The 24,193-nt window shown below is 45.8% G+C and overlaps 1 protein-coding gene across 8 annotated transcripts in view; it reads left to right on the forward strand.

Moving 5' to 3' along the window:
- Window positions 1-6,691, forward strand: part of PLEKHA1 (pleckstrin homology domain containing A1) — a 136,759-nt gene extending 130,068 nt beyond the window's left edge. For 4 of the 8 annotated variants that reach the window (XM_033942137.1, XM_033942136.1, XM_033942138.1 and 1 more), the window contains exon 12: window positions 5,463-6,691. In XM_033942137.1, the coding sequence (XP_033798028.1) occupies window positions 5,463-5,792 (330 nt within the window). In that variant the 3' untranslated portion in view covers window positions 5,793-6,691. Of the gene's footprint in view, window positions 1-5,399 lie in introns of all 8 variants that reach the window. The other 4 variants (XM_033942143.1, XM_033942144.1, XM_033942140.1 and 1 more) reach the window with 3 other exon arrangements.
- Window positions 6,692-24,193: the final 17,502 nt, after the last annotated feature.

Genomic DNA, 24,193 nt, shown 5'->3' on the forward strand with positions numbered 1-24,193 from the left:
GGCTTTTATTAATAATGACAGGAGTTGCTATACAACAAATTACGAGCAATTGGAAGAGGCTTAACTATAGTTTTTGGTGGAATTCATTGTGTCAGATGTATAAAATGGAAAGATCATTAGCCATTCAGAAAGGGAATTTTAAGAAATTTCAGGAGACTTGGGAGCCATTAGCAAAATATTGTAACGTCTAATCATTGTTTTCCCCTATAACATGCATATCCGGGAGGGGGATGGTTGGGGGTCTGATAGATTAACGAATTTAGATATATTGGGGTTCATTATAGAAATTTTTTGTGATGGGCATTGTGATTGTTTAGGAGTGGGGACTAATTCTGAAATATATATTAATAGAATATTAAGTGGGTCATTGATGTATAAAATGTGCTATTTATTGTTACACTTACTGTAAGTTTTGAAAATAATAAAGAATTGGAAAAAAAAGAAAAATCACTCCTATACTTATTTTAACATCAATAATTTCAATGTTACATACAAATATTGGTAGCTTTTGTGCTCAGAATCATAGAGACGATAAGAGGCGTCACCGTCTCACCATTCAATCATCGCATCGCACAAGAGGAGGAAATATACATATTTTTGTTCGATTATTAAAAAGAGTTTCATTCAGTGAGTCTACATCGCTCATAAGTAAAAATTGTTTGCAATTTTGTGGGTTCCCTGAAGCAGATACGAAACGTGTCACGTCGGAACCTGACACCTGCAAACTATAAGATAAGTTTTTTGCTTTCGATTAAATATTTAAAGAAGAACAAGTAGTTTGCCTTATTGGCACCTAAGTTTACCATTGGAATATTCATACATTACATTACATTACATTAGTGATTTATATTCCGCTTGTGCCTTGCGGTTCTAAGCGGATTACAATTTATAAGACTGGACATTTCCAGTAGCGGTGCAGTACATAAATTCAAGAATGTGTCAAGATACAATTGTTAATCTGGGTTTTTCGGAAGAACTTGAAAGCTAATAGTAGATTATGATAAGTAGTTGTGATATGTAGATATAGTAATGTCAGGATTCTGGTAGGTTGTTGTGATGAATGGAAATAATAAGAGTCAGGGTTCTGATGTATTGCTATGGTGGTGATGGTGGTGGTCATGGGAGTATTTTCTATTGTTGTTGAGGGGTTATGATGATGGAAAGTGTTTTTTGAAGAGATGAGTTTTGATTTCTTTTCGGAATAATACTATCTACATACTATCTACAAATGGTGCTTGAAGATGCGATGATTGAGTGGTGAGACGGTGACGCCAGGGCATTGCTTCCCTGTTATAGTCTCTCTGATTCTGAGCACAAAAGCTACCAATATTTGTATGTAACACTGAAATTATTGATGTTAAAATCAGTATAGGAGTGATTTTTCTATTGTTTGCTGTGAATTACCCTAATGAATATGCATGAGAGAGATTTTTATATAATGGAAGTGACAGGCCTGCAAATCTGCTCCATGCATATTCATTAGGGCTAGCTTGGCCTGGTGTGGTTGGGTTGGGAACCACTGCTCTAGTAGTTACCAGGAATGTTGGGGGAGGGGAATTAAAGGAGCACAGCTGTATTGCTACCAATAGAGTGGCTGCATTTAACATGATTTGGCATATGTTAGTACCCCTCCCCCAACCCTCGGCAGAGGTTTGTATTAGAGAGTTGCGCGGGGACAGAAGTCCCACCCGTCCCCGTGAGGAATCCCACCCGTCCCCGCGAGGAATCCCTCCGTCCCCACCCGTCCCCACGAGGAATCCCCCCGTCCCCACCCGTCCCCGCGAGGAATCCACTCCGTCCCCGTGAGGAATCCCCTCCATCCCCACCCGTCCCTATAAACTACAGAAATAATTATTTCATTTAATTATGCTACTGAATTAAAGGCTCTGGTAGAAACCCATTTACAAATAAGCAAAAAGACTTTATTAATTTGGAGATATTAATTGGGAAGAATACATACTTTGTAAACGGGTTTCTACCAGAGCCTCTAATGTTTATAAATTTTTATCAAAACAACTAATATACTACTTTATCCTAAAGCAAAAAAAAAAAAAAAAAAAGAAATAGAATTTTTTTTCCTACCTTTGTTGCCTGGTTTCTGCTTTCCTCATGTTCTCATTCAATTCCTTCCATCCACTGTCTCTCTTCTCTCTGCGTCTTCCATTGCTCTGTTACTGTGCTTCCCTTTCTCCCCACTTCCAAATTGGTCTGGCACCCATCTTCTTCCCTCCGCTCCCCTCATAGTCTGGCATCTCTGTCTTCTTCCCTGCCAGCGTCTTCTCCCCACTCTCTCTTCCCCATTTCCTTTCAGCGTCCTTCTCCCCCCCCATCTTCCCCATGTCCTATCAGCGTCCTTCTCCCCCCTCTGTCTTCCCCATGTGCTTTCAGTGTCCTTCTCCCCCCTCTGTCTTCCCCATGTCCTTTCAGTGTCCTTCTCCCCCCGTCTTCCCCATGTCCTTTCAGCGTCCTTCTCCCCCCTTTGTCTTCTCCATGTGCTTTCAGCGTCCTTCTCCACCCCTTTGTCTTCCCCATGTCCTTTCAGCGTCCTTCTCTCCACCCCCATCTTCCCCATGTCCTTTCAGCGTTCTTCTCCACCCCTTTGTCTTCCCCAGTGCTTTCAGCGTCCTTCTCCCCCCTCAGTTTTACCTTAAGCGCCTTTTCCTCTCCACTCCACCTTTCCTCCCTTTCTCCCTCCCTGCCCCTTACCTTTGTGGCGCTTACCCGCCCAACTGACAACAGAACAGGCCCGGTCCAACAAACCTCCCTGCCCTGTATCCACGAATCTAAATTACCTTCTTACAGCAGCTGGAGTATTGAAGCTGCTGTAAGAAAGTAATTTAGATTTGTGGCTACAGGGCAAGGAGGTTTGACGGACCGGGCCTGTTGTCGGTCGGTCGGGGGACTTGGCTGGCAGAGCTGCACCCGGGGCGGACCGCCCCACGCCTTGTACCACTGCCTTTTCCCTGCCTGCCCTGCCGCAGCACACAGCCGAACGGAAGTCTTCACGATGTCAGCGCTGACGTTGGAGGGAGGGAGGGCTTTGCTTAAGTCAGCGCTGACATCAGGAAGACTTCCGTTCGGCTGTGTGCGGCAGGGCAGGTAGGGAGACGAGCCTCGAGGCTGAATACATCCAGCCCTGCAGGAACCCCACGACCCTCAGAGGCATCCCCACGGGATCCCCGCGACCCTAGGGGGCGTCCCCACAGGATCCCCGTGACCCGAAGGGGGAACCCGCGGGTCCCGCAGGATTCCCGTTGTCCCCGTTCCCATGCAGCTCTTTGTTTGTTTACCATGGGGAACCAGAGGAATGCTGAGGTGAATAGGGGGAACAAATGTGGCGAGACCTTGCGTGAAGCAGCCAGGAAATCTGTGACATAAAGCAATGAATTCTTATGCCTGTTGTAATCCACTTTGTACGATCTGCTGGCTGAAAGAGAAGAACATTTTGAAATTAAATTTAAATACCAGAAAGTATAAATGGAGCAGAAAGGAAATCGTAAAAGAGGGGGTGGGGGGTGGTTGTGAATGACGCTCTAGTGGGGTTTGTTTAGGTCTTAGCAAAATCAAGAATATGAAAAACTGAAGGAGGAAAGTTGTATGACGACCTGTACTGCTCTCCTCTGAGACTATTCTGAATGGAAGCTGGAGATACCAAAAATTGTATTTCCTAATCTCTTCAAAGAAACATTCTTAAGCAGCTAGAAACAGCTGCTGACTGGTTAAATAGCTTGTTTGAGGCTTCTCATTTTCAGTGGCACTTGTCTGCTTCTTGCTGCTGAAAATTAGCGGTGCATGCCCAAGCAAAAGCCGGCTGTTTTGGGGACACTTATCCGCTTACGTGCCAGGATTTAGCATTGAACCAGGCAGCATAACTACAGAAATGGGAGTGCAAAGTAGAGAATGACACGGGGAAAAAAATCTGTCCCCGTCACCGTCCCACCGTCCCCTTCACCGCCCCATCCCCTGCGGTCTTCACCGCCCTATCCCCGCCATCCCCTTCATCGCCCCGTCCTCGCAGCATCCACCCTTACTTCTCGACACCTCACTGCTCTTCGGCACCCCTTGCGCGGTCCGTGCATCTCCCTCCCTCTTACCTTCGCGGCGCGTTTTAAGGTTTGAGTAGCTTGTTGAAAGCCGCCTGAGTGTTCGTGCAGTCGCGTGCGTGTGTGGGCAGAAGCTTCTCCTCTGACTCTCTCTTCCCCATTTCCCAGCGTCTTTTCCCCACTCTCTCTTCCCCATTTCCCAGTGTCTTCTCCCCTCTTTCTTCCCCAGTTCCCTTAAGGCTGCTTCAGCGTCTTCTCCGTTCTATCCCCCCAGCACCCTTCATGTGGTCCAGCTCCCTCCCGCTGGCCAGCCGTGCATCTCCCTCCCTCTCTTCCCCTTACCTTCTGATTGTGTCGATTTTGCATTGTATTGCAGCTGGAGCCTTAAAGTCGCATCGCGTTGGCTACTGGAAAAGTCTCCTCCGATGCAAACGGAAACAGGAAGTTGCGTCGGAAGAGACTTTTCCAGCAGCCACACCAGACGCGACTTCAAGGCTCCGGCTGCAATACAACGTAAAATCGCCACAAAGAGAAGGAAAGGGAGGGGGAGGGAGATTCATGGCCAGATGGTCGGCGGGAAAGAGGGGGATGCAGTCCACACACACATCGGCAGAGACAAGACCATTCACCGCTCCACGGGGCGGTGAATGGCCTTGTACCCGTACTCGTAGTGACCTTTTTTTTTTGTCACCGTTTCGGCAGATTACCTGTAGCTAGTCGCGGGTAACAACCACCATGTCATTCTCTACTGCAAAGAACACTCCTGTCTTCATGTGGCAACCCATAGCCAGTTAAGCTCTGATTATCAACTTAACCATGGCCTGGCCTATATCTAGGACTAATGCTGTAATGAAGTTGGAACAGCACGCCCAAAGGAAGGTTGAAGCAGCATCTACCTACATGGGGATGGGCTACAGGTTTATGTGCTGTGAGAGGGACAAGTGACTTCAAAGTCAGCCAGCAGTTGGTACGGCATAAATATTAAGGTTCATTGAAGGGACGCTTCTAGTTACGTGACTCCTGTTCTCCAGCTAAGCACAGCTTCTGCATGTGGCTCCAGTTAGTGCCAGGGAGTGTGAAGCTTTGGAGACATGCTAAGTGGGTTGCATTGCTGTGAGCGACTGGTGTTGCCCATGCTGCTTGCTCCCTGCATGTGGTGCCTCGAACATGGGGCCACTTATTGTTGCCCATGTTGGCCAAAAGTAATTGCTCCGTGGCAGACTGCTGAACAGGGAGTCACTTGTTGCTGCTCAGGGTAGAGAGCTGCTTGTCACTGCCTGGGATAGGGAGCTGCTTGTTCTGCTTTTAGCTGATGCTCTGCCTTTCCACCCTCCCCTCTGACTTTTTGTCTTTCAGAGAGTAAAGAATGACCCAGAGTTACTAACATGCCACTAATGACTTGCGTGTGTCTCTGACCAGCACTCCTCTTTACAGGAGCACTTTGGCTCTCCCTACGAGCTTCACTCTGCTTTCCGTCCTGGCAGGCCCCCAGCACCCAGTGTTGCCAGCAGCACCCCTGTCTCAGGCCTGGATCCCCGACAGCTGGCCTCGGAGAAGCGAGGATTTCACCAATCTAGAGCCAGAGCTCAGTCAAGCCAAGTGCGGATGCCGGCTGGCTCTCCAGCAGAGACTGTTTGCCAAGTGAGTGAACGGGACGCTGTCCGGTTCTTGCCCCAGGACACTGCTCAGGACCCAGCATGTCTCCCACTGGATCTGGATGATGAAAGCCTTCCAGTCAGCGATGTGTGATTACTGCCTTGAAGAGACCTGTGGCTGGTGACTGTCTTCCTGTCTCTAATCCCAGTCCAGTTCATCTGTAACCACTTTCCTGTTCCTCTGGCTTCTAATATGTTTGTCTTATTCACTGGGTTGTTGGATTTACTGCCCCTAATTTATCCTGCTTGATAAAGGTAGGGGACACCAGACCGATAAAAGGACCTAGTGTACGCAAAAAGGGCCAGGCAGAGCAATACTTACATCAAGGTAAAAAAAAAAAAAAACAGGCACATTAAGGAATATCTTTCTTCTACTTTGAAATATTGGTTACTATGTAATAGTGGCTTCTAAAGCACAGGTTTGGCAAGGATTAGATGGTAAAGTAGAAAACCAGGTCTGGACTGTTAGGAGAGTGATGCAGAGGTCTATGTACTTCAGAAGTACACAATAAACCTCTCACTTGTATCCGAGGCAGCTGCATGTAGTAATACATGGATAGGAAAACTCTCTTTCACTCCCACAGTAGAAAGACTTGGTGAAGAGCTTTTGTCATCTGCTTGCTGCCTTTCTCTTTTTACGTGGCAGAGCCACGTGCATTGCCTTATAAATGTTAATCACGTTCCGTTGATCAGCTTCGGTACAGTAGGAACATGTGAAAGTGATCATTTGTGGAGCCAGTGAACTTTGATGCTGCTATGCTGAGACAGTAGGCGCTCTCTTTCAGGGGATGGGCTGGTACACTACCTTTGCAGCAGTCCCAGCTGAAGAAGCTCTCATGTCTTTGCAACAGAGCCAGAATCCAGTTTATGCAGTCCAGTCTGACTGTAGCTGCTGCATTTGTTCAGCCTTTCCTGTGGGTTATTGAAGATGGAATGTTATGTTTTTTCAATTTGATGATCAGTTTAATAATAAAGCCACCAAGAAACCAACCAGAGCGAGTGTACTGGTTGCCTACCAAATGCCTTGTATGTGTTCCATAATGAGCAGGAATGGTTCCTTCATCTGTCGCAGAGAACCCTCCATAGCATAAGAGATGCTACAAGTTCCTCATGTGGGGATGAGAACTCAACTGGGAAGGACATTTATTAACAGGGATTGGGATTTGATGGACTGCTTGGACAAGGTATTCAAGCATTTTCCCCATCTGTCCCGGCAGGCTCACAGTCTCTATCTAATGTGCCTGGGGCAATGGAGAATTAAGTGACTTGCCCAGGGTCATAAGGAGTAGTGTGGGATTTGAACCCACAACCTCAGGGTGCTGAGCCTGTAGCTCTAACCACTGTGCCACATTCTCCTTGGGCCCTCTAAGGAAGAGCTCTGTGGTTTGTCACTCTACAGAATGTAAAAGGGTGGCTAGGACAGATTTATGGGATGTTCCAAAAGTCATTCTCTAGCAATTGTGAGTTACGTTCAAAATACAAAAGTTGGCAGATGGTATGTTAGAAGAGGTACGGTACTCATGCCTGAGTGGACTGAGCCTGCTGTGCATCATTCAGACCTTATCAGAGGCAAATGTTTCATGTAGGGGAAAGAGGTCACAGATTTGATATACTATCTTTCACCACTGGATAGGGAAGTAGAGTGTGCTGCCATCCAGAATTTTTCTTTTAACAGCCAACAGTTACCAATATGGTTATATGCTGGTCTAAAAAAAAAAAAAGATGATATTATAGTTCTGATTTGTAGAGTAAGAAAAGAGCAAATTATCCAGGGAATAAAAAGGGCAGCAGCTTTAATTATCCCAGGACAAGCAGGCAGCATATTCTTGACTGATGGGTGACGGCACCGCCGGAGCCCCGGTACGGACAATTTTAGAGTGATTGCACTCTAAGAACTTAGAAAGTTCTAGTTAGGCCGCACCGCGCGTGCGCGAGTGCCTTCCCGCCCGACGAAGGCGCGCGGTCCCCAGTTCCTTAGTTTCCGCGGAGCTAAGAAGACGTGTGTTTCCAACGGCTGTTGGACTCTCTTTTTTCGCCTTCCCGTTCGCGTATTTTTTCCAGTGAATTTTCTTCACATTTTATTGTTTTCTTATTTTCTTAAAAAAAAAAAAGTCTTTTTTTGACTTTTTTCGGTCGGCCCCAGCGGGGCCTGTTGGCACCATCGAAGCCTCGGGCTTCGATTTTGCTACGGCCGTTTTTCCCTTCATGCCCCCTTCACCGGGTTTTAAAAAGTGTCAGAGGTGTGCACGCCCTATCTCTTTATCCGACCCGCACAAGTGGTGCCTTCAGTGTTTGGGTCCGGACCATAGGGCAGAAACGTGCACCCTGCTGTAGTTCTCTTCAAAAGAGAACTTTGAAGAATCGACAAATTCAACAGCGGATTCTTTTCGGTGCCGCTATGGAAGTCCCACCGGCATTGACTCCGGCAACTTCCTCTAAATCGACACCGGTGGTTTCGACACCGCAAGATGTATCGTCGGTGTCGCACCCTGTAGGTAAGCCGGCTAAGAAGCCATCCCTTACTGTTCTTGGCCCGCCAGTCAAACAAGCAGTGAGCCAAGTCCTGCAGACTGTGCGCCAGCCCCGCAAATGCTCCGCTCCCATAGAAGTCACTGCCTCTTCATTGGCATCGACTTCGCCTGAGCGTCGAGCTGCACCGCAGGTACCGAGCAAGAAAAAAGCGGTACCGGTGCCATCGGGACCGTCTCTGAATGAGCGTATGGCATCCATCCTTCAGGTCCAGCTTAAGGAGCAATTACAACACCTGCTCCCGGCTCTGCTAACTCCGAACCTTCCAGTGTCGGTTCCCACTGAGCCTGCGGTACCGATCGTCGACCAGCCTATGTTATCGGCATCGACGTTATCGGCACCGCTTAAATCTGCCTCTTCCATCTCCATGCCTATCTTATCGGCAGAGCCAAAGTCTCTTCGGCGTACGGCTCACTCGGCCTCTGATCCGGTACCGCTCTCTGACACCCGTCCCGCTTTACAGTCACCGGGTACGGTGTCGATGCGTTCAGGCAAATCGGTACGCAAAACCAGACATACCGAATCCTCTACTCCTCTGTCTCAGGGCCGCCTTCCATCGGTACGGGACCCTGATTTATGGGATAACTCCGATGATCCCCTCGGTACCGAGGAGGATTTTTCATCGGATGAGGTTGACCCATCGGTACAGGATCCTGCTAGTAAGCCAGAGCACTCTTCCTTCACTAAATTTCTAAGGGAGATGTCAGACACCCTTTCTCTCCCCTTGGAGTCTGATTCTAAGAAGTCCAAAGCATTCCTAGAGGCTTTGGACTTTGACCAACCTCCCAAAGAATTTTTAAAGTTACCCCTTCATGATATATTAAGGGAAACTTTCTACAAAAATCTGGAAACTCCTCTCACTATTCCAGGAGCTCCAAGGAAATTGGAATCGCTTTATAAAGTTATTCCTATCCCTGGGTTTGACAAACCTCAGCTTCCACATGAATCTTTGCTGGTGGAGTCAACCCTAAAGAAATCGGCATGCTCTAGCGTGTATGCCTCTGTCCCTCCTGGCAGAGAGGGCAAGGCCATGGACAAATTTGGTAAACAACTTAACCAAAATGCTATGTTGGCCAACCGTTCAGGTAACTATGCGTTTCACTTCTCCTTTTACCTGAAACATCTTATCCAGCAGATGGCCACTTTTCAGAAATATATTCCTGACCGTAAGCTCTCTGTTTTTCAACAATGCACTGCTAGTCTCTTGCAGCTCAGGAAGTTTATGATCCGTTCCATCTATGACACTTTTGAACTGACATCCCGAGCTACTGCTATGTCTGTGGCGATGAGACGACTGGCATGGCTTCGCGTCTCAGACCTTGATGTGAACCACCAGGACCGCCTTGCCAACGCTCCCTGCCTGGGTGATGAGTTGTTTGGAGACTCTCTGGATACCACCACTCAGAAGCTTTCTGCTCATGAGACGAGGTGGAATACTTTATTGAAAAACAAAAAGCAATCCCCTCCTCCTCGTCCTTTTAGGCAGCAGACGTTGTATCAGAGGCGCTTTTCTGCTCGACCTATTCAGCCTCATCCTCCTCAGCCTCGGAGGCAACGGCAACAGCAACAACAGGCTCGTCAACAACAGCCACCCGCCATAAAGCCTGTTACTCAGCCTAAACCGACTCAGCCCTTTTGACTCGCTTCTCCAGGGCATTGCCAGTCTTCCTCCCTCATGTCCTCTTCCTCAGCCTATAGGAGGTCGACTAAACATTTTTCTGACTCGATGGGAAGTTATCACCACCGACCAGTGGGTGCTCTCTATCATAGCCCTCCCTCAATTTTCAGACTCCTCCGCCGTTAGGCCTGCCAAAAGAGTCTGCTTCCAACAAGTCTCAGTCCCTCCTTCTAGCTCAAGAGGTTCAATCCCTCCTTCTCCTCAACGCCATCAAAGAAGTTCCTCCAGATCAGCGAGGTCAGGGATTTTACTCCCGGTACTTTCTAGTTCCCAAAAAGACCGGAGACCTCAGACCTATATTAGATCTCAACAAATGTTTGGTCAAGGAGAAGTTCAAAATGCTCTCTCTTGCCACCCTCTACCCTCTTCTCTCTCAGGGCGACTGGCTATGCTCCCTCGATCTCAAAGAGGCGTACACACATATTCCTATCCATCTGACGTCCAGGCAATATCTGCGCTTTCTCATCAATCACAATCATTATCAGTACAAGGTGCTACCCTTCGGTCTGGCCTCCTCTCCCAGGGTATTCACCAAGTGTCTGATTGTGGTAGCAGCCTATCTCCGCTCTCACAGTTTTCAAGTCTTCCCTTACTTGGACAACTGGCTGATCAAGGCTCACTCTCCTCAGGCGGTTCTGCTTGCCACCAACCAGACCATTCACTTCCTTCAACTGTTGGGTTTCGAAATCAATCTACCCAAGTCACATCTCATTCCAACCCAGCGATTCCAATTCATTGGAGCCATTCTGGACACTGTTCTGATGAGGGCGTTTCTTCCGCCCAACCGCCTTTAGACCATCCTTCTTCTCTGTCAGCAGGTGTTTCAACAGATGACCATCTCTGCCAATCACATGATGGTGCTCTTGGGGCACATGGCTTCCAAAGTACATGTCATCCCCTTCGCACGTCTCCATCTGCGTACTCCTCAATGGACCCTAGCAACTCAGTGGTCTCAAGTGACGGATCCTTGCTCACAACACATATCTGTGACCTCGTCTCTTCGACAGTCGCTTCTTTGGTGGTTGACATCTTCAAATCTATCCAGAGGTCTACTGCTTCATCTACCTCCTCATCACTTCGTGATCACCACAGACGCATCCCCTTATGCCTGGGGAGCTCACTTGAATGACTTCCAAACTCAGGGGTTTTGGACTCCCCAGGAACAGAAACACCACATCAATTTCCTGGAACTACGAGCAATGTTTTATGCCCTCAAGGCATTTCAACATCTTCTCTTTCCTCAAGTACTTCTCATTTGCACAGACAATCAAGTTGCAATGTACTACATCAACAAACAGGGAGGGACGGGCTCTCGCCTGTTGTGTCAGGAAGCCCAACGGATTTGGTCTTGGGCGACAGATCGTCATTTATTCCTGAAAGCTGTCTACATTCAGGGGGAACAGAATTCCTTAGCAGACAATCTCAGCAAAATTCTCCAACCTCACGAATGGACTCTCGACCCCTTGACTCTCCAATCCATTTTCGCTCAATGGGGCACTCCTCAAGTGGACCTTTTTGCAGCTCCTCATAATCATCAGCTGCCCCTGTTTTGTTCCAGACTCTACTCTCCTCACCGTCTGGCACCCGATGCGTTTCTTCTGGATTGGACCAATCTCTTCCTATATGCATTTCCTCCTCTACCGCTCATGCTGCGAACACTGTGCAAGCTCAGGAGGGAACAAGCCACCATGATTCTCATCGCTCCACGGTGGCCCAGGCAACATTGGTTCTCCCTTCTACTTCAACTCAGTTCCAGGGAACCCATACTTCTTCCACTGTTTCCTTCTCTGCTTACTCAGCATCAGCAGACACTACTGCATCCCAACTTACAGTCTCTGCACCTGACAGCTTGGTATCTCTCGGGCTGACTTCGGCTCGCTCACTCCTTTCTCAGCCTGTCCGTTCTATCATTGATGCTTCCAGGAAACCGGCCACTATTCAGTGTTATCAACAGAAGTGGTCTCGGTTTTCTTCCTGGTGCCTCTTACATCACCATAATCCCATGTCTCTAGCAGTGGGACTGGTGTTGGACTATCTTCTTTCCTTGTCTGACTCTGGCCTTAAATCTACTTCTATCAGAGTTCATCTTAGTGCCATTGCTGCCTTTCATGAGCCAATTCATGGAAAACCCCTCTCGGCTCATCTTTTGGTTTCTAGGTTCATGAGGGGCCTTTTCAATGTGAAACCACCTCTCCAAGCCCCTTCCTGTTGTCTGGGATCTCAATGTGGTTCTTTCTGCTTTAATGAAACCTCCTTTTGAACCTTTGGCCACAGCGCATTTCAAATTTCTTACTTGGAAAGTGGTTTTCCTTATAGCTTTCACTTCTGCCAGGAGGGTCAGTGAGCTGCATGCACTAGTGGCCGATCCACCTTTCACTGTTTTTCACCATGATAAGGTGGTCCTCCGTACACATCCAAAGTTTCTCCCTAAGGTTGTGTCTGACTTTCATCTTAATCAGTCCATTGTCCTACCTGTCTTTTTTACGAAGCCTCATTCTCATCCAGGTGAACAGGCTTTGCATACCTGGACTGTAAACGTGCTTTGGCTTACTATCTTGAACGCACTAAACCTCACAGATCATCCCCTCAACTGTTTTTGTCCTTTGATCCTAACAAGTTGGGTCATCCTGTATCTAAACGCACTCTATCCAATTGGCTTGCTGCTTGCGTTTCATTCTGTTATGCTCAGTCGGGCCTGACACTGGAAGGTTCTGTCACGGGCCACAAAGTTAGAGCTATGGCAGCATCTGTAGCTTTCCTCCGCTCCACTTCCATTGAGGAAATCTGCAAGGCTGCTACTTGGTCCTAAGTTCATACTTTTACATCTCACTATTGTCTGGATGCATTCTCCAGAAGGGATGGACACTTCGGCCAATCTGTTTTACAAAATTTGTTTTCCTAATGGCCAACCTTCCCTCCATCCCTCTTTTTGTTAGCTTGGAGGTCACCCATCAGTCAAGAATATGCTGCCTGCTTGTCCTGGGATAAAGCACAGTTACTTACCGTAACAGGTGTTATCCAGGGACAGCAGGCAGATATTCTTGCGTCCCTCCCACCTCCCCAGGTTGGCTTCTTAGCTGGCTTATACTAATTGGGGACCGCGCGCCTTCGTCGGGCGGGAAGGCACTCGCGCACGCGCGGTGCGGCCTAACTAGAACTTTCTAAGTTCTTAGAGTGCAATCACTCTAAAATTGTCCGTACCAGGGCTCCGTCGGTGCCGTCACCCATCAGTCAAGAATATCTGCCTGCTGTCCCTGGATAACACCTGTTACGGTAAGTAACTGTGCTTTTCAGCTTTCTTATCCAGCTCTGCTTGTAAACCCAGATGCAAGGCAACTTTTATAAAACAGTATGATGTACAAGTTACACAATGTCAACAGGATGTAATAAATACTAAGAACATAAGAATTGCCATTGCTGGGTCAAACCAGTGGTCCATCTTGCCCAGCAGTCCGCTCACGCGGACAACAGTGCCCTAACTGAGAATAGCCTTACCTGCGTACGTTCTGGTTCAGCAGGAACTTGTAGGGAGAACAAGAGGGCACTCTCTAAAATTGAAAGGGGATAGATTCCGTACAAATGTAAGGAAGTTCTTCACCCAGAGAATGGTGGAAAATTGGAACGCTCTTCCGGAGGCTGTTATAGGGGAAAACACCGTCCAGGGATTCAAGACAAAACTAGACAAGTTCCTACTAAACCAGAACGTACGCAAGTAGGGCTGGTCTCAGTTAAGGCACTGGTCTTTGACCAGAGGGCCGCCGTGTGAGCGGACTGCTGGGCATGATGGACCGCTGGTCTGACCCAGCAGCGGCAATTCTTAAGTTCTTATGTCCAACTTTGTCTTGAATCCTTGGAGGGTGTTTTCCCCTATAACAGCCTCTGGAAGGGCGTTCCAGCTTTCTACCACTCTCTGGGTGAAGAAGAACTTCCTTACGTTCGTACAGAATCTATCCCCTTTCAACTTTAAAGAGTGCCCTCTCGTCCTCCCTACCTTGGAGAGGGTGAACAACCTATCTTTATCTACTAAGTCTATTCCCTTCATTATCTTGAATATTTCGATCATGTCCCCTCTCAGTCTCCTCTTTTCAAGGGAGAAGAGGCCCAGTTTCTCTAATCTCTCACTGTACGGCAACTCCTCCAGCCCCTTAATCATTTTAGTCGCTTTTCTCTGGACCCTTTCGAGTAGTACTGTGTACACAACTTTGTAGGGCTTCGAAAGGGTGTTTCTTTGTAGAGCTGTGGTTAATACAGAGATAATGTTTAAAGCTGACTTGTCCATTGGACATTTTACTTGGGTCTAACCTTTTGCACTCATCTACATTTGCAGCGTGGAGATCTGTACCTGTGACTTTCCCACCAAAGTGGAAAATACGATGTTAGGATGGGGTCTTAACAAGCTCCCTCCTGTTCTTCACAAGCTTTCTTTAGAATTTTTTTTTATTTAAAGCAATTTATAAAATGTCCACAAGCAACAAAAGAATGCTTCCACTGAAATTAGTAATACAGAATCGGATCAAATAATACAGGAAAATCTTAAACAAAGAACATCTTCTATGAGTCTATAACTTTCTCTTGTAGCCTCCAGTTGGGATTCTACAGAAACTAATGAATTACATAGAATTATTTACATAGAAACATGATGGCAGATAAAGGCCAAATAGCTCATCCTATCTGCAATAACCATTATCTCTTCCTCTCTCTACGAGATGCCATGTTTCCTTGAATTCAGATGCAGGCCTTCTCTCTATTCCACGCATCTACCACCCTTTCTGTTAAAAAGTAGTTCCTTAGATTACGCCGGAGCCTATCACCTCTTAACTTCATCCTATGCCCTCTCATTCTAGAGCTTCTTTTCAAATGAAAGAGACTCAGCTCATGCACTTTTACGGCACGTAGGTATTTAAATGTCTCTATCATATCTCCCCTTTCCCACCTTTTCTCCATAGTATACAGATTGAGATCTTTGTCTCCATACGCATTATGACGAAGACCACACACCATTTTAGTAGCCTTCCTCTGGATAAACTCCATCCTTTTTATATCTTTAAAGTGTGGTCTCCAGAATTGTACATAATATTCTAAATGAGGTCTCACCAAAGTCTTATACAGGGGCATGAATACCTCCTTTTCCCTACTGGCCATACCTCTTTCTCTGCACCCTAGTATCCCTCTACAGTGTTCTCCCCAGAAATTTTTTCCAGCCGGGTGGCATGAAAAAGTAGCCGGGTGGGGCGGGACAGGGAAATTTGGTGGTGGGGAAAATTAAGAACTCCTTTTACTAAGCTGCAATAGCGTTTTTAGCGTGTGCAGAATTGCCACGCTACACGGCTAGAACTAACGCCAGCTCAATGTTGGCGTTAGCGTCTAGCATGTGTGGCAATTCTGCGCGAGCTAAGCACGCGGTAAAACCACTATCACAGCTTAGTAAAAGAAGCCCTAAATGTGTACTATTTGTATTAGTTAATTATTAGTAGTTATTTTCCAATGCTCAATATGACTGCCTTTCTTAAGGTTTGACACTTGTTCCATAATATATATATTAAATTTAAGAAGTATCCATTTCTAGAAGTGAATAATTAGATATTTGCCCTCTTTCAAATGGTATAGAGCAGCGTCTCTCAAACTTTTTTAACTCCGGCACACTAAACGGAGCAAATGTTTTTCATGGCTGGAAAAAATTTCTGGGGAGAACACTGATGCCCTTAGTTTTCAAGGTCCAATCACGTCAAAAAATGATGCTTATTTGGGCAGTTGTATAATAAAAAGAATGGATAAGATAACATGAGAAGTGAAATTGTCATGAATCGGAGGGATACATACTCTGTAGGTCCTAAAAGCAGGCTTGTGGATTAGATATAAACTAGCATATGTGACACCCGAGGCCCATCATTTTTTGACACCCCCCCATCTGTATGAAAAACATGATTTTTAGTAACAATCCACACATCACACAAGAGTGTACCTAGGAAAAGGCAGCATCTTACATATTGCAGTGAGCAGTACATCAATACACCCATTGTAAAACTAAACAAGCCAGACTAGTACAGATCAATCCTGCACAGTCAATCCTAACTGAAAACCATGTCTTTCGAACACACCTTCGCCTAGTATGGAATATGTAATCACAAACTAACCCCTCTCCCTTTTACAAATCTGTAATGTAGTTTTTAGCCATGGTGGTAACAGTTCAGACTCTCATAGAATTCTGAGAAATTACCATCATGGCCAGTGCTAAAAAAAAAGCTCTACAGTTTTGTAAAAGGGGGGGATAAAATAGAAAAATGTAGACAAAGGTTAAATTGAACTACCAAGAAGCTGGTCTCTGCATACAATGCAACACCACAGAAACAGCGATGCATCTTCCCTAAAGCAAAAAAATAAATAAATATAATTTTTTTCTACATTGTCTTCTCTGGTTTCTGCTTTCCTCATAGTCTTGACACTCTCTTCCTTTCATCCACTGTCTACCCTCTCTCTGCCCCTTCTATATTGCATCTTCTCTCCTTGTATTCCCCTTCCATCTCTCCCTTCACCCCTATTATTCTGGCATTCATCTTCTTCCCTTCCCTCCTTCAAGGGTCTGGCATCTCTCTCCTCTTCTTCCCTTCCCTCTCCCACACCCCCATGGTCTGGCATTTCAATCTCCTATCCCTTCCCCCCACTTCCATCAGCATCTGCCCCCTTTCTTTCCCTCCAACCCAATTCCATCCAGTATCCTTCCCCCTTATGTCTCTCTCTCCTTTCCGTGCACACCAATTCCATCAGCATCTGCCCCCTTTCTATCCCTCCACCACCCTTCCATACCACCCTGACCTCCTTTTTCTCCCTCCACCACCCTTCTATACTCCTCTCTCCCTCTAAACCAGCAAGGTCCCATGATGACTGCTTCTGTTGCCTCTGCCTCTGTAAGATGTAAGTGACATTGGAGGGGGTGGGCCGCCAGACACAGGGAATTGCAGCAAGGTTCCACAATGACTGCAGCTGCCGGTCCTCCCCTTCCGACGTCACTTACGTCTTCCGGAGGCAGAGGCAGCAAATGCAATCATCGTGGGACCTTCCTGCACTTCAGTGCGGCTGCCGACTCTGCTTCAGAATAAGTACGGCAGCTGTGCTGAGGTGCAGGTGCCATTTAGAGCACCTTGGAAGGTTCTGGATCCAGCCGGCTGTGTACCCCCCTAGGGCTGGCACTCGGGGCGGTCTGCCACTGTATGAGGGGACAAAAAATAATAGAAAGAATGGATAACTTGACCGATTTTAGACATGTCATACAATTATAACCACAAAAATACGTCATAAAATGTAATTCTAAACTCAAAAGATTTCAGACGAAAAGCATACTATAGAAAGGAAATCAGAAAAAACCAAACCCATAGTACTAAGATCCAAATGCTAAAATCGGACATGTCCATTACGAAGAGACATGTGGATCACCACTAATTATAACGAGTGAGTCTTTAAAATATGAGATGGTAAAGGATAGCCAGACCTGGTGAACGGAAGTGACAAATACTGGAGCCAAAACCAGAGCACCGTGATGAAACTTGAATATGGATACCTTGCATTTCTTGGCGTTGAAGCCCAGCTGCCAGGTAGATGACCAACGTTCCAACAAAAACAGGTCCTGCGTCATACTATCGTGTAAATCAGAGCCGCTCACTATGTTACATAGTTTGGCGTTGTCGGCGAATAGTGTTATTTTACCTTGAAGCCCCTGAGTCAGGTCCCCTATGAATAAGTTGAAAAGGAGAGGGCCCAAGACTGAGCCCTGCGGTACTCCACTTGTCACTTCTGACGTTTTAGAGGGTACCGTTAACCACCACCCTCTGAAGTCTACCATTGGCTATTTTTTGGGCTTGCGAGCTACTTTTAAAATGACCAAGTCAAAATGATCTACCAATAATAAATTTTTTTTTTTTTAAAAACCCACAAAGCACACTGTACACAGAGAAAATGTTAATAATCATTCCTATTCCGGGGTTTTCTCAAAGAGGTCAAAGCAGATGACTCTATGCACTGTCACCTCACTAACAACCATACAAAAATAGACAAATATACCCCCTCCCTTTTTACTAAACCACGATAGCAGTTTTTAGCGCAGGGAGCTGCGCTGAATGCCCAGCGCTGCTTTTGACGCTCAGAGGCTCCCTGCACTAAAAAACACTATTGCGGTTTAGTAAAAGGGGACCATAGTGTAAAATATAGACAGCAGATATAAATACAGACACATTTTGATCAGTAAATTTAAAATAAAATCATTTTTCCTACCTTATTGTCTGGTGATTTCATGAGTCTCTGGTTGCACTTTCTTCTTCTGACTGTGCATCCAATCTTTCTACCTCCTCTTTCAGCCTGAATGCCTCCTGACCTCATTCCCCTCCCCCCCCAACTTTTTCTTCCTCTCTTCCTGCCCTTTCTTTCTCTCTTCATGCCCCCTTTCTTTTTTTCTGTTTCTCTTCATGCCCTCTTACTTTCTTTCTCCTTGCCCACCTCCTAGCCACTGCCAATGTCACTGCCATCGGGGAACAGGCCCCAAAGCCGCTGGCCGCCCCCCCAGCTCTCCCTACTTCGGGCCGACCAGCATTCTTCTCCCCGATGTCAATTCTGCCGTTGGAGAAGAAGGCTGATCGGCCCAAGATCACAAATCGATTGGGGGAAATGCTGCCGGGTCCTGCCTTCGCGGAAACTAAAAGTAAGCAGGACCCAGCAGCAAGAAGAGCAAATGGAAAGCTTCACTGACCTGTCTCCCACCTTAGCCCGTAGCGAATTTATGCTTCGGGGATCTAACATGTGCGTGCCGGCTTCCCTTCTTCCCCCCCGGACATAACTTCCGGTTTCGGAGGGAAGAGAAGGGAAGCCGGCACACACACATTAAAGCCCCAGAGCATAAGTTCACTTCGGGCTAAGGTGAAATCATCAAGCCGGCTTTTTTTTTTTTTTTATGTTGAGCAGTAGCGGAGGCAGCAGAATTTAGCTGGGCGGTCATCTAAATTACCCGGGCGGACCGCCCAGCTGAAAGGCCCTAGGGAGAACACTGCTCTAGTTTTTGCCGTAAACCTGTTTGGCCACCTTAAGATCATCACATACAATCACACCCAAGTCCCGCTTTTCTTTTGTGCACTTAAGTTCTTCACCCCCTAAACTGTACCGTTCTTTTGGGATTTTGCAGTCCAAATGCATGACCTAGCATTTCTTAGCATTAAATTTTGGTCAGAAATTTGGCAACTATTCTTCAAGCTTCACCAGGTTTTTTTTTCATGTTATTCACACAATCCTGGGTGTCTATTGCAGATTTTGGTTTCATTCGCAAAGAGGCAAATCTTACCCAAAAGTCCTTCAGCAATATCGTTTATAAAAATGTTAAAAAGAACAGGCCCAAGAACAGAACCTTGAGGCACACCACTGGTAACATCCCTTTCCTCAGAGCGATCTCCATTGATCACTACCCTGTCGCCTTCCACTCAACCAGTTTCTGACCCAGCCTGTCACTTTGGGACCCATCCCAAGGGCACTCAGTTTATTTATTAGACATCTATGTGGAACATTGTCAAAGGCTTTGCTAAAATCTAAATACATCACATCTAGCGAACATCCTCTATCCAATTCTCTGGTCACCCAGTCAAAGAAATTGATCAGATTTGTCTGACATGACCTACCTCTAGTGAATCCATGTTGCCTTTGGTCCTATAATCCACAGGATTCCAGAAACTTGACCATTCTCTGTTTTAAAAGCATTTCCATTAATTTGCTTACCACAGAAGTCTTACTTACTGGCTTGTAATTCCCTACTTCTTCCTTCCTTCCACTTTTGTTTAGAGGGACCACATCTGCCCTTCTCCAGTCCTCCGGTACCACCAGAACTTTCCTAAATTTCTTCATTACCCTCGGATGTACACCATCCAGCCCTATCGCTTTGTCTACCTTTAAATTAGCTAGCTCCTCACGAACACAATCCTCTGAAAATCAATCGGGGTCTACCACTACTCCATCCCTATTTATGTTTGTCTTCTGCAGTCCCGCTTAGAGAATGACATAAGGGCAAATTTTTCCCCATCTCCGCAAGAGCTCAATTTCTCTTTCCCGTCCCCGCGAGTTTTGTCATTATTCCTCTCCCTGCCCCATTCCTGAAAGCTCTGCCTTAACCGCACAAGCCTCAGACACTTTTGTTTGACAGGAAAAGAACTCGCCGGGACAGGATGGAAAAATGAGTTCCTGTGGGGATAGGGTAAAATTTGTCCCCATGTCATTCTCTAGTCCCACTCCTAGAGCTTCAGCCATGATCACAGAGCAGAAATATTTGTTAAACAATTCAGCCTTTTCTTTATCAGCTTCTACATATTCCTCCCCTTCACTTTTGAGTTTCACAATGCCACTTTTGTACTTCCTCCTATCACTGATATGTCAAAAAAATATTTTGTCTCCCCATGTTACCTTGTCAGCTATTATTTCTTCCATTTGCATTTTTTCTTCCATTTGCATCTTTGCTTTCCTGACTACATGACTAGCCTCTCTTAACGTTTCCAGATATTTCTGCGATCTTTTGTAGTTTATGAAAGCTAACCTCTTATTCCTTACCTTCTCAGCTACTACTTATGAGAACCAAAATGGCCTTCTTTTCCTCTTACTTTTACTTACTTGCCTCACAAAAAGGTTTGTCGCCCTTACAATTGCTCCTTTGTTTTGCCCACTGCATTTCCACTCCTTCCAGACGTTCCCATCTAGACAACAATTCCTTGACGTAATCCCCCATCCGAACAAAGTTCATTTTTTTTAAGTTTAGAACCTTTGCTTTTGAATGAGTCTTCCCTCTCTATAACCATCTTAATATTAAACCGTACCATGCAGTGATCACTGGATGCCAGATGATCACCCACTGTAACATCAGAAACACTTTCCCCATCCTGTGTGGGTTCCATTACCAACTGCTGGAACAGTTCTCCTTGTAGAGAATCCAGGATATCCCCTGCTTCTAGAAGACCCTGCAATAGGGATACCCCAATCAACATCCGGCATGTTAAAATCACCTATTGACTAAACTTCCCCTTTTTTAGATATATTCTGTATGTCTACTATTAAATCTGTCTACTTCTGTCTGTGAAGGCCTGTATATTGCACCAATATAAATAGATTTACCATTCCCTCTTTCCAAATTGATCCACAGTAGGAGAACATATTTAACCCTTTATTTGGCATTATTGCTCAGAAGCAACATGTGTTTTCTATGGCTCTTCTGGGAGATCTACATCTCCAAATGCCTCTTACTCTCATTCAACATCAAGTTACGTAAAGCAGCTGTTTCATCATCTGCCAATTAAAGGGTTAAAGGAACATGAATCAGGAGGTAAATAGGCCTAATCTAATGATTTATCATTTCAACACCTGACTTATAACTTAGGATCAAACAGAAGGTACAGTAGCAATCTTGTAAATGAATCTTTTTATCCAGAAATTATTTTAAAAGCATAGGGTCATAGAATATATATCTTACTAGTCTTTAAGCCCGTTACATTAACAGGTGCTAGAATAGATGTGTGTATCTGTCTTTCTTTCTTTCTCTCTCGGCTGTCCACCCCTTTCCTGCTCCCCCTGTCCAGCAGCAGCCCTTCTTCCTTCCTTTTACCTCCCCCCTTTCCAGCAGCACCTCTTCCCTGCTCTGCCTGTCCAGCAGTAGGCCCTAGGGTTTTATTATAGAGGATATTTTTTTTTTTCAAGTTGATTTTATTTTGATATACCGCCAATTATTCAGAATGTGAACTCGCAGGCCTTGAGCATGCGCAGATGCTCAAGGCCCAGCAGAAGAGGAGGCCGATCTTCGGGCACCGGCACCAAGCATAGGACATGCCAGTGCCGGTGCCCAGATGACTGTAAGAAGCGGCGGCGGGGGGGGGGGGGGGGAATGCCAAATCGCAGGGGGGGGCCTTCGGGGGGAGCAATGCCGGTTCTCATGGGGAGGGGGGGAACGTATCAAAACGAGTTTCCATTATTTCCTATGGTGAAACTCGCTTTGATAAACGAGCCCAATGGCATTTTTGATTCAAAGTTGAATCTAGCTGCACACAATGCCACAAACCCCTGATGAAGCCTTAACTAGGTGAAACGGGGCTCCCGTTGGGCTATTTTTTGGTGTCAGCAGTCAATGACCGGCGCATGAACAGCTTTAAGATAAGTGCTGGTTTTTTTCACTGTCACCTAATTGAATTATATTATTTTGTTTAGATATGCTTTATATATCTCATAAATTGAGAAAAAGTCAACACCATAAGCATATTTAGTCGTATACCAAAAAAAGCAGCGCTCGATGAAAGAAACCATTCCCTGCTCAAACCTTATAGAATTCTGTAGTGATTCTTTGGTGCAGGCGTCTGAGAGCACAGCTTTGGTTTCATAAGATAATCTTTCTCTACAAGTCTTTATTCATAGTTGATTGTACAATCAGTTTTGACTTGTTTCCATTGTAATACCTTTAGTGATTTTCCACAGTAGAGAATGACACGGGGACCAATTTTTTTCTCATTTTCCCATACCGTCCCCGTGAGTTCCTGCCCCTGCCCAATTCCCGCAGCTCTGTCCTCATCTGCACAAGCTTACAGGAATGAGACAGTGACAAAATTCGCAGGGCCAGGGAAATTGAGTTCCATCGGGGATGGGGAAAAATTTGTTCCCATGTCATTGTCTAGTCCACAGATCGGAGAATTTATAAATGACCCACATTTCATGAAATCAAATCATGTGCCTGGTCTTCATTTGTTCTTGGCAACAAGAAGGCAGACAACTACACATGGTCATTTCAACAGGCTTGGCTGTAACAGGAGTATTTAAGTCCTTATCTGCACAGTCACTTAGATGGCTTAAGCGAAGAGCAAGGTGACATAAAAACAATGGAAGCCAGATCCCAAGGAAGATGGGATGCACATAGGATGACAAACTATTGGAACCTTATGTGAGATTGTCCTGCAGATCCCACTCTCGGAAGTCTTACAAAAGGAGCTATGACTGGAAAGTTTGTGGGATGAAATAAGTAGATTTTCATGTTGGACACTTTTCTTTTAATTTTTAATGTTTCCTTCATGCTTAAAAGATATTAATTTAAACACTACATTCAAATCTGATTTTTTTTTAATGGGCGTGTAGAGTGGTATATGGCACATGTTCTGAATCTCAAAAAGTAGAGCTGATAGGAGAGAACTGGTGCCATTTTTGGAATCAGCAGGTCAAAAATACCCAGAATCAGGTCTAACATTTCAGGCACCAAAATGAGTGTTGCCAGTGTAATGATTGCTGGAGCACTACTAGAAGTGCACAACACTGTACACTTTCTCTGTCCCTGGCGGACTCGCAATCTAACCCCCTCCTTTACAAAGCTGTGCTAGCATTTTTAGTGCCGGCTGCCGTCATAACGGCTCCATCGCTTATAGAATTCCAATGAGCATCTGAGCTGTTACCGCGTTAAAAATGCTAGTATGGCTTAAGCAGACAGTTAAGTGATTTGCCCAACGTCACGAAGAACTGCAATGGAAATCCAGCTCAGTTCACCCGGATCAAAGCTGCTGCACTAACCATTAGGCCTACTTCTCCAGAGATGATCACACATCTCATAGAAACATGATGGCAGATAAAGGTCAAATGGCCCATCCGCAGTAACCATTATCGCTTTCTCTCTCCAAGAGATCCCATGAATTGTATGTACATAGATCTCATCAGGAATACGTTGTGATTGAATCCTTGCTGACTGTTCCTCTCATGCACCCCTGTATTTTTCTGGGGTTTGCTTTTCTATCTATTTGGCTACTTTACAAAAATTAGATTTAGTGGCCTCTAGGTCTTGCTCTTGTTTACCGCAGAGAAATTTTACACCTACACTAACTGTTCTGCTTCTCTGTTTTTCTACAATCCAATGCTTGTAGCATTAAATCTTAGCTAACAAATAGAGAATGACACGGGGAAAAAATTTGTCCCTGTCCCAACCCTGTGAGCTCAATCCCCGCAAACCATCTGATCCCATCCGCACAACCATCTCTTTTCTCTGTTCCTATTTTCCCCATTTCTAATATCTCCCTTCCTTCTGTATCTGTGTACTCCCTCCTGTGTCTGACATTGCCCCCCATGTCCATATACGATCCCCATGTATCTCCCCTTTATGTTTCTGTCCCTATGCCCACATGCACATAATTCTCCCCCCTCCATGTATCTCCCCTTTATGTCTCTGTCCCTATGCCCCCATGCACATAATTTTCCCTCTGTTTCTGTTACCTTCCTAACTCCAGATTTCCGCTCTCTTCCTCTTCCACGCT

This window comes from Geotrypetes seraphini, chromosome 4 (assembly GCF_902459505.1).
Source record: "Geotrypetes seraphini chromosome 4, aGeoSer1.1, whole genome shotgun sequence".
Lineage (NCBI taxonomy): Eukaryota > Metazoa > Chordata > Amphibia > Gymnophiona > Dermophiidae > Geotrypetes > Geotrypetes seraphini.